General features: G+C 40.6%; 1 protein-coding gene across 1 annotated transcript; it reads right to left on the bottom strand.

The window, feature by feature from the left end:
- Positions 1-4,288: 4,288 nt before the first annotated feature.
- Positions 4,289-10,650, bottom strand: si:ch211-214j24.15 (GTPase IMAP family member 8). Its single transcript, XM_042706887.1, has 5 exons — positions 10,446-10,650; positions 9,091-9,786; positions 8,181-8,891; positions 7,216-7,896; positions 4,289-5,716 (listed from the first exon to the last, which is right to left on the bottom strand). Exons 1-5 carry the CDS (start codon positions 10,471-10,473, stop codon positions 4,851-4,853), a joined length of 2,982 nt encoding a protein of 993 aa, XP_042562821.1. The 5' UTR covers positions 10,474-10,650; the 3' UTR covers positions 4,289-4,850.
- Positions 10,651-11,257: the final 607 nt, after the last annotated feature.

Genomic DNA, 11,257 nt, shown 5'->3' with positions numbered 1-11,257 from the left:
ACATCTTTTTGATTTTGGGATTTCTCTCTGCTCCCGACACCGTAACAGCCATTGCTCTTTAGCACTGTTTTTGCCTGTCTGTACCCAGTCAAATGTTTTTTCTTCATAGAGGACTTCGTCTTTCTCTGCTCCTTTAAACTCATCCTTTTGCCCTCTCCTGCTCCTTTACTCTCCTTTGGTTTTGCCTGCCTACTCAATAGCTCTGCTTTAAAGCCCTGGGCACTCTGCTTCTCCAGCTGAGCTCCAACCTCGTCTTCTTCTCCTTTCTCATATGGAAGAATCATTCCTTTCCATGGCTGTCTCCACTCACTACTCTCAGACAGATGTTCTCTCCCTTGCACTCTTTCTTCTGGCACACACAAAAAATTAAAATCACTTGTGTTTCTGTAATACTGCCAGCATATTTTAAATTAGTGGTCTTGTAAGGAAGGCTATCACATGGACATTTTTAAAACGTTTCAAAGAATCAACTTGATGCACCCTATCATCTAGCGATTTTCGATAACACTGATAAAAAAGCAAGAAAATAGGACATTTTCCATGCCTGTAAAATTCTGAATATTGAGTGAAGAGGTGATTTCTTCTTACGGACGACATATTGATCTATAGATCTGAGATCTTTGAAAAGTCCTCAACCAATTGATTAACTGGTCATTGGTAATTTGTCATTTAAACCAATTATCTGGCATATTCAAGAGTAGAACATAGAATACAAAAATAAAGTAAGTTTTGACCATACCCATATACCTCCGGGTCTCCGGATTCCTTAAAATGTGGTCTAGTTTGCATTTGTAAGCAGTACCACAAGTTGGTATGGACCGCTCTGTTCCACCACCTTCAGGCTCCATCAAGTGTTTTTTAACCTGTTGGTTAGACAATGGTTTGTGTCTGCAGACTTTGTAACTGAGACTGATTTGTAGTTTCACACAATTCAAAATAATTCAAACAATTCAAAATAGAATAAATAATCACTTCATGTCAATGTGTGTGGAGATTACATGACTTTCAGCCCCTAAAAGTATGCTTTTTTTCTTCTATCATCTACGTAAGTCATGGGGACTGCACTATTTAAAGAAATCAGATATCATCACTTTTGATTAAATGGAAGTTAACCTATTCAGGATGGGATAATAGAGGTGGCCAAAATGAAAGCTGTTTTTTTTTCTTTCTTTCTTTCTTTCTTTTTTTTTTGCAGTAATGCATTGTACCCGGGATCCGTAAAGGCCCTCCTTCACAGTACAACATGCGCTGTCTGTAGCTCTTGACTGCTAAACACAACACAACCGCCCAACCATAGAACCTGACCAGCAGGACACAACAACAGTATAGCTGCTGTCATGAGCATTTCACTGGGTTTTTCAAGCCAGCACCTTCATTCATCAATGTCTTTTGAATTAGGCCCACAACACCTCCAGAAGGTTCAACAGTGGTGTTTAGCGTCCCAGACCCACCCCCCTCCATTCTCACTCAATCGCATCTTCAAACAACGCACTCACACTCAGAACACAACACCATGTCTGGTCTCATAGCAGTCACAACAATACCCTGTGAAACTTGAAGTTATTTTCCAACATCAGTCAGCAATCTCCAATCCCGCGCTTTCCCCCATTTGCCAGTACTGTTCACGTGCCTGGTGTCCAGCTTTCTGCCCATCTCACACAAAATAAATTGTACTGTCCCTGTCATTAATTATAGCAAAGTTAATATCAACTTGTTTATTCTCAAACAAGTTGATATTAATGTGAATCGACCCCTGTGTCATGTGTCAGGACACCCAGACAGAATATGTTTTAATGAGCCAACACCCAAACACAACTTGCTGCTTGTATTATGTATCTTTTTCCACCAAAATGTCCAACATATTTTGAGGATTACTGACTACTATAGAAAGGCTGGTATTAATGCAATGTTCTGATTAGGTAAGCACTGAAACTTCTGGAGCCCCATAAACTAAAAGGGGCTTTACCTTTCAAGATGGGGGACATTAGACTGTTTGATCATGTTTAAGTCTATCAAAGAACTTCATCCTGATCAATACCTCAGTGTTTTGCATGGAATCCTCATCAGGGATGGACTGCAATCTACTGTGGGGAAGGATCCATGCAGTTCTCCTCACAAAGAGGGTATCATTGAAGTGATATGTATAAGTGTATGATTGAAGTGGATCAATTAACTGCCCAAAGACTAATTCGTCTCGGTGTACTATGCTCAGGGTGTTACCTAGAAGTGGAACAATGTCCTAGAAACAAAGGAACAAAGGTAGGCTTATTTCAAAGTATTTTTTTCTCCCATATCTAGGTGACCTGTTCATTGGAATACATTTCGAGGATTACTGCCCACTATTCTGAGTGAAGATGTTGATTTTTAATACACTAGTCTTTTCATTTGGTAATCACACACTAAAAGGGGCTTTACTGTTAGGGTGTTTTGAGTGAAATCCTGTTCAGTGATGGACTGCAATCTACTGTGGGGAAAGATCCATGTAGATCTCCTCGTTGATAGAAGCTGATCAATGAACTCATCAACGTTTAACTCATCTTGGTGTACGGTGTTACCTAGAAGTGGGACAATTGCCTGGTAACATAAGAACAATTACATTTTATATTTCTCCCTCACCTAGGTGAACTGCTCATAGTAATAATAGCAATACTGTATACTCTTGGGTCTCACATAAACATTCAAATAGCATCAATATGTTGTGGCGGATCAGATGTGGATGAGATATGCATACACTGTGCCAATACTTCAGGTCTCACTGACCTGCTGCTCAGAATTGTGGATGCATTGGGCAGGTAGACTGGGACCCTCACATTTCTCAAGTTTGGAACTATTTTCTGTGGGTATTGCAGCATCATATTCAGTATCTTCTCCGCATTCAGATTCTTGATTGCATCTCTGCTTGTAGTTCATGTCACTTATATCACTTTGCTTCTGGGGTGCCACCTCAAGCATAAATCTCAGGTTAGGTCTTGAATGTGTGTCTGACTCAGGAAAATCAGTCTGTATTTCTGTATTGGTCTTGATGAAGAGATTATCATGATTATGAGTTGGGTTTTCTGATTGCCTGTGGCTGGCATTCTTACCTACTAATAAAATATTTTCAGAGTTTTCTTTTTGCTCTTCATTCACTAACAGGTCCGTAATGTTGGCCCCGCTGTCGAAAGGTAAAACATTGTTGCTCGGTTCAAACCCCTCTGAAACAGATGCCTCTAATTGGTCGGTGTACTTTTCCTGGGCAGTTTCCTCCTGGCAGTTACCGCCACCAAGTTCATGATGCAACTCTCCAGGTGAAACTGCATTTATCTGCACGGATTCTGCACCTACGTATGATACCTGTGTAAAATATGATCAGTCAGCAGTAGCCTATTTAGTCCAAAATATATCAATAAACGAATATGAACTATTGCCAGCAATTTAGCAATGCGACTTAATATTATAAATATGCACGTGACAGGTAACGTTAATGTAAACAGAAATTATGATATTAGCTACAGAGGTTCGCTGCTACATTGTCAACGTTAGGCAACTTTACCTAACGTTAGCCTGTCAGGGTGCCACATATCATAGCTGTGTTGGCTATCGATAGCTAGCTAATTGACATAACTTTAGATTCAGCTAATTTGTTAGCTGACAGCAGTTGACAGTTAGTAGCAGGAAAAACGTCGTTATTTACCTGATCCATTCGTGTTTCCCCCCGTAAGCATACGATAATGCCGTAGTAGGAAAAAATTACGGTAACATTACTCAAAATTTCGGTGAGATACAGTCCTAATGTTACTTCATAACTCGCGTAACAATAACGTTAACTTTTGCTAAATAATGCGTAGGACATCATATCTGATTCATGTTGCTCTGATTTCATGCTTATCTGCAAACATAATCCTTATGCGCTGGGTTGATGTGTGCCATTCACTCACAAAATAGTTTGCATTCAAATAATATTAAACGATTTAGAATACCATGGGGGCCACATCTCTACTGTTCCAGAATATTATGAGTAAACAGGTTGCTGTATCCAAGGACACGCACACACGCGCAATGACTTAAACAAATGATTTCTATGCACAGAAATAGTTTCTAGTTTAGTTTAGCCTATCTATATTTGAAGTCGGAGTTTGTTATTAAAAGCACCAAACGTCATTTATATTGAATTTCACAATTAGACTAATATGTTTAGGCTTGCTGATGAGGCTACTAGAGGCAAAGCTAAAGATTAGGCTACTAATGATCGTTAATGATTTAACCAAACAAATAGGCTATGGCCTAAATTATAATACTAAAACAACTATTATTAATAAATCAGCTTTATTGGAGATCAGTTTGTTGAAAAAGACACGGAAAATGTACTTAATTTCCAGTACAGAAGCACTGAATAGACACAGCCTAATTTATATTTTAGCATTGATTTGTGGTGAATTTAGGCAATGTAAACATAGTTTCAGTCAATTATCCAAGTACAGTAACAATAACATAAGACATAAAAGACTTACAAATAACCCAAAACAATTGAAATTTTAATATTGTACTTGATTTGTTTTATATTCTCATATAATTCTCATACTAAATCAAATCATATACAAAAGCTGTATAATCTTTTCACAATGCCTTTTCCTAGTCCCACACAGCTCTAGACGCCTACCATAAAGTGATAACACAAGTATGAAAAAACACAGGTGTTCATTCAATCCGATATGGCTGGTGTGAAAACAAAATGTGCAATTAATCAAGTTAGTCTGATAAAATAATCCAAGGTTTCATGATGACAACCTGTGAAACAGTCATGGAGAACCAGCAATATAAAATATCAAAAACAGCTGTCTTATCGAATGAAGAGTCAATACATTCTTTTTTTATAAGGGGTTCTTAGAATTGTCCTCTGCCTGTTTGAAACTTGAGTTGTCTGCTGTTAGTTTACCAGGGTTCTTAAGATCCTGGATGATCTTGCTGCTCCGCTCCAAAGTGCACTTCAGCTCATCTAAGTCCCTCTGCATTCCCTCAAGTAGACCAAGTTTAGAGAGCTTCCTGTCAATGGATGATAGAACCTCATGACAAGCTTCAACCACACACATATGTTTGCCTGAGCTGCTGGAGTCAGGACTGCCCTGCTCTGTTAAGGCTGATTCTACTGATTCCTCTAAGAGCATTTCTAAGTAAGAGTCAATGAAGGCTTCCAGCTCGTCAATATTACTGTCTCCCCATCCATCTATTAGTGCTTGTAAGCTTCCTGACTTGATAAATTCTTTCAGGTCTCCCTGGTCATGTTGCTTTGTATGGGGGGATGGTCCGTCAACACAGCCAGTTGCCTGTCCATGGAAAACAGCATCTTCTCCTGCGAGCAGCATGCGTGACCTCCTTTGTGGCAGTGGTGCGATCGCAAGCCAAGCAAGGCCCCCCTCTGTGGAGACAGGAGTCCAGCCATTTGATCTGAACCTTCTAGAACCTTGTGAGACCCCAGAGCACAACCACTCAGGAGCATTCACCACTACAACCCTACATCCAGCATTTGCTGAGGGCCACTGCCAACCATCATTTATCCGTACAGCCACTGAAGTGCCCCTCTTTGCCGCCATTGTGTCCCTTTCTGCCAATATGCATTGTTCATCTGCAGGCCCAGCCGGTCCATCAGTCCTTCGTGTTGAAGGCATCATACCCGATACATCTGAAGACTCAGAAGCACCCAAGTGATGAAACTCCTCTGCTCTCTCCACAGGACACGCTGCAATTAAAAAAAGGAGCACAAAGGATTTCTGTCTCATGTATATGTTTCAGAGAGTTTGTGAGAGATATGCTTATTGTGGATAGCTGTCTTGAAACAAAACTGGATTGGGAACTGGTGAAGGAAACTGATAAAAGCCGTCATAAACAAAGTGAATATATACAGTACATGTAAGAGAGCAAAAAGGCAGATGGTGTAAGAAGTGTCTTTCAACTAATAGTATAGTTTGAATTAGACATAAACAAATTAACAGTGAGTTGAGAGTCTCTCAAGTGTCTACTTTACAGTTCCCAGGCCTAAAATACCTAAGAGCAAGACTATCATTAGTGCTGAATTGCATCACATTCCACTATCGTTTTACATATTCTTTCCTTTAGTGCCTGTGTTTAGATTACAGTTATGATGACCAGCTGTTAAAATGTCTATGACCTAGGGTGGCATAAGCTGACATGGAGCCAGTTTCTGTTTAGCAATGTTAAAACCTTTTCGATAAAAATTACAGATAAACTAGACCTGCCACACAAGGTGAGAGAATGAGCATACTTGGATTATGAAATCGAGGGTGCAATAGTACAAAGAGACACACCCACCTGGGGACACAAGCCTCTTATTCCATAAAAGCCATGTGGGCTTAGAAATTATGGCAAGTTTCATGTGGATCAGTGAAGTCTAAGTATGTGAAAAAAACCTGAAAGCAACATAGAGTGTGTATCAAACCGAGCACTTTACGAAGTGCACTGCAATACAGTGCACTGCAATACAGTGCACTTACATCTGTAGTGCGTTCTGTCGCTGATTAGAGTTGTCTCAAATGGAACACTGACTGACGCAAATGTGCGAGCCTTTTACCCATAAATCTGTGCGCCAACTTCTTCCAGGCCAACTGGAAATTTTAAACAAAGATGGCGGAACAAACGCCGCTGACGGCCGTGTTTTGTATGTAAATACATCTTTTGCCGTTTTCTCGCTTAGATTCTTTTAAGTTACCGAGAAATAGACATTGTTCTATCAGATAACACAGTTATTGTAACTAGCAATAATGGTTGAAGTGATTTGCGAGGCGTCAGTCAGCCAACTTTCCAAACTGAAAAGCTGCCGAAGGGCTCCTCCTCTTCCGCTACATAGCCAAGATGGCGCCCGTTTAGGGCGAGTAGTTTCCATCGTTTTACACTGCATTTTCTTACCGTTTGCAGTGCGCCATCCGGGTACTTTCAGTGCCCTGAATTGTGTATCCGGGTACTTTCCGGGTACTTTCAGTGCCCTGGTTCTGTCAGTGTGAACGCCCTAAGCACTGAAAGTCAGTGTTCGAAGTGCACAAGTGCTCGGTTTGAGACACAGCTATAGTCATAATTATATTGCCTGCTAGCAACCATGTTAGGAACTCCAGGCAAGTGATAGAACAAAAATGTACCAGCTAAGGCATTCCACTTTAGACAACAGTTCCTGTAGTATATGCTTTTTTTAAACTGCTAAATTATGATCATTGAAAAATAACTTACTTTCATGTGAAAGAGAGATGCTCTCAGTTTCCCCTGCATAAGTGTGTGTCTCCAACCTGTCTGACTTTGCTGAAAGTCCCATTAGAGTCGCACCTACTGCATCCTTGCACTTTTGGTCCTCGAGTCTCAATAGCACAACCACTTCCTCAATTTTTTCCAGAAGTTCTGAGACTTGGCTTCTGTCCTCTCGATCCTTGTTGTTCAGAACGTGGTATCTGTTTCCACAGTTTTCAACCATCTTTCGAAGGGGTTCGCCTTCACTCTCAATGTGCTGCTCTATGGTGGTGCCTCCTAGCCAGTCCCCATTGGTAAAGAGAACCAGGGTGTGACGCCACAGCTGCTTCCCAAGTACGGAGAGACGTGCCACTGTGGCTTTAAATTCCACATTGCGAAATGAGGAACTGCAGTTGACAACTAACAGGACGACACCGCACCCATGAGCATGAAGAGACAGTTCCTCAATTAAGTTATATTTCTCAAGCTTCAGAGAATTCCATGATGGAACTTTGATGATTGTTAGATCTCTTCCAGTCACATTTCCCTTTTTTTCAACCAAATCGATGTCTTGGCCGTCAAATTCAAACTCATCTCTGTTGAGGATTGTGTTTCCAGTGGAGCTCTTGCCAGAGTGTCTTCCCCCTAGTAATGTGATCTTCAGGTCAATGGGAACTTTGACCATTTCTGAAAAAAAAATAATAATACAGAGTGTAAACTTTAATCTGCACCTGCTGACCATCACAACATAATAACCACAGAAACACATTACTTATTACATAAAAAGGTGACTTGTGTACATAAAACCAGTATAATGCATGACCTGTCAACATTATACTCAAAGGCCAGAACTATATCTAATTGCACACCTTGCTATTTGTGATTACTTTAGAAATGCTGCTCTCTGTGTACATCTTGTAGCATGCACAAAGAGAGTAGCACATGGAATTTAAAATCACTGGGTAACTCACCAACCAGTGATCTTAGCACCTTTCTTTGTTCCCCGGCTGTCATTGCTCTATCTTTTGCCCTTTCTTTGTCGGCCCTCTTCCTCTCTTCTAGCTCCACAAAGGTCTTCTCATCTTTCTTGTAATGGTGATCATTGTTTCCTGCCAGCATTTCTTCAATCTTCTTCAGCATTAAAGTGACTTGAAACCCATCTCCTTTGGTCTTGTTGTTGAAAACATGATACCTGTTACCACATTTCTCAACAAGCCATTGTAGGGCTCTCCCTTCGGTCTCAATGTAATGTTCAATGGTTGTGTCTCCCAACCAGTCGCCAAAGCTGAATAAAACAATGGTGTGACTCCACACTCTTTCACTGAGAAGTTCCAAATGTTCTTGTAAAGCTCTACGATACATATCAGTGAAGGCCTTGTCCACACGCACCACCAGAAGAAAGCCATGGGGACCAGAGGGACACAGATGCACACTGCGCATCAACTCCCGTTTCATGGACGCTGGGGAGTCTTGTGCAAAGTAGTTCATCCACCAACCAGGTGTGTCCACCAGGGTGACTTGCCTCCCTGCAACTCTGCATGTTTTGGTCACACAGTGGGCTGTTCGCCTCTTCTTGTCAAACTCCTCCTGTCCAGACATAATAGTACTCCCCACAGAGCTTTTACCCGATCCCCTTGCACCCACCAGGACCATGCTTAGTTCGTTCAAGGGCTTTGACAGACCTGTCAGAAAAAGTTGACAAGTGTTTTAACAATGGCACAGCAATTTTATGATGCATTTACATTAGATTAATATTAGTTCATATCACATCTGATTCATTGGTCATTAACTGGTCTGCAAGGGCATACTTAATTGCTAAGACTCTTCTATGAGTAGTGTAAGTGGTGAAGTAAATCTTTTTCAAGGTCATAACCCACTCACCACTGAGCCGGCGTCTTTGTGATTTCACTCTCATCAGTCGCTGTTGAGCCCTCATAACCATTTCAGACCTGCTGTCCTCCACTTCCTGTAGAGTGTGTTGCTCCATCTCAAAATGTTGCCCACCACCTCCTGCTATCATCTCCGCTATCTTCTCCAATAGATGAGCACTTTGTTTTATATCATACCCGCAGTTAATATCAAGGGCATGATACCTCTTGCCACATTTCTCAAGGATCCACTGTAGGGATCTCCCTCCCCTTTTGATTTGGTCGTCAATAGCGATGCTATTTGAGTGTTCTCCTTTGGTGAACAGAACTGAAGTGTGGCCCCATACAGCCTCACCAAGAAGCTCCAGATGCTCTTGAACAGCCCTTCTTCGCTTCTCTGTGAAAGCTGAGTCTACTTTTATGACCAGAAGGAAAATGTGTGGCCCAGGGTGGCTCAGTGTAATGCTACGAACTATCTCTCTCTTCACGAGCTCTGGGGAATCGCAAGCTTGGAAGTCACACCACCAGCCTGGGGTGTCAGTGACAATAATATGCTTGCCCAAAACGTCAGCATGTCTCCTCAGACACATAGTTCGCTCTCGTGTGACAAACTCTTCCGCGCATATGACCATGTTTCCCACACAGCTTTTTCCAGAGTTTCTACCTCCCAAAAGAACAATCCTCAGTTCTGAAAGCTGTTGTCCCGGCCCTGACAAATACAAAAATGAAACATACTACTTTACATACACAATACTTTTGAAGGACATCAAATTTGAAGCCAAATATTCCCCCTAATGTATATATAATTAGTTTGTATTTAAGTGTCAATCAAGGAATTCAGATCACAATATTTACATAAGATTCTGCATTACAAGTAGATTGAGTCAAGTTAAAACATTTCCCACAGTTTTGCAGGTTAGAAATTGTCATCCGTAACGTATTGATCATAATAAGGTGCAGCAAAAGCAAGATAAGGTTGGGCTGTGTCAACAAATAATCATTACCCTCAGAAAATGTCACGTTGTTCCATGTACACGTATGAAAGGATATACTACACTTTAGCATTAACAGTTCTAAAAACAGTTTTGGGTTGTGATATGATAGAATGGAGGATCACGCCTTTTGTTTTGGTTACGCTGTTGCACTGGAGGAAAATCTGGGCAGCCTATTTCTTGACATTCCAAAAACTCTAAAGCTGTCCAACTCAAATGCTATTGTAAGCGTATCCACACACGACTATTATGGATTATGTTGAGTAAAATGGGTACTGGTATTTCCGTGTTTTCCTCTAACTTGACATCCTGCACATAGCTTCAGACCTTAGTCATTTGAATGAAAAACCATAATGGTAAAAACAGATTGACTTACCTTGTCCCAGTATTTGTTTGGTAGCCATGTCCTGCCAGTAGAGTTGCCTTAGTCTTGCTACTAGTTTTAACCACTGTTTTATTTTTTATGTCCTCCTTCTCATATTCAGTTGTGCCAACACGAATGAGCACGGTCAATACATTGAAAAAATATGAAGTGCAAAGGTTTGGGTTTATAGCTCACTAAGGGCCACAGCTCTACGCCTTTGGTTAATATACCACTAGAGCCACACCAAAACTGTACCCTCCTTAACCGATAATTGTACTCTTATCTTGATGTAATTGCATTTTGAGACATTACTCAGGGTGTGTGTCTCACCTGGTTTAGTCATTACACAGCATTTCAGTAGGTCCTCCTCCTGTTATGCGTTTGTTATTGCAACTGTAGCAAGGCACATCCCATGACTTTTAAACACATCATTACAAGACATAATTACTTTTCTGGTATAAATATGAAAATCTGTCATGACAACTGGGACAATGGAGGTGTATCTTTATATCTGATGTTCATAAAAGTGACCACAAAGTTTGTACAAGATGTGTCCTATTTGATACCACCTATAAGCAGTTAAGATTAATACACAGGTATACAAGTAGCCTATGATACAAATTATACTGTTTATAATGTGAACTTTTGTAATTTAATGTATAATTATTTATATATTCTTAATGTCAAGTTTTATTTTTCCCCACCTGATGGCGCCAAATATGTATCAAAATGATCTTGGAGGGCCATCACTGATGAAGTGAAAAGTAATTATTAGCATTGCGCAGTAGAAGTGCATGTTGCATTTGTGGCTTATCATTACCTAT

Source organism: Clupea harengus, unplaced genomic scaffold, assembly GCF_900700415.2.
Source record: "Clupea harengus unplaced genomic scaffold, Ch_v2.0.2, whole genome shotgun sequence".
In the NCBI taxonomy this organism is placed as follows: Eukaryota; Metazoa; Chordata; class Actinopteri; order Clupeiformes; family Clupeidae; genus Clupea; species Clupea harengus.
Note: the sequence above shows the minus strand (reverse complement) of the source record. Positions and strands in the feature narration are given on the sequence as shown.

What these genes read in the sequence shown, in the direction of transcription:
- si:ch211-214j24.15 (XM_042706887.1), bottom strand. Translation starts at nt 10,473, where the DNA reads ATGGCTACCAAACAAATACTGGGACAAG. An exon ending in ACAAAGACGCCGGCTCAGTG is followed by an intron (nt 8,892 to 9,090) that starts GTGAGTGGGTTA and finishes TTTTTCTGACAG; the next exon opens with GTCTGTCAAAGCCCTTGAAC. An exon ending in GGTGCTAAGATCACTGGTTG is followed by an intron (nt 7,897 to 8,180) that starts GTGAGTTACCCA and finishes TTTTTTTTTCAG; the next exon opens with AAATGGTCAAAGTTCCCATT.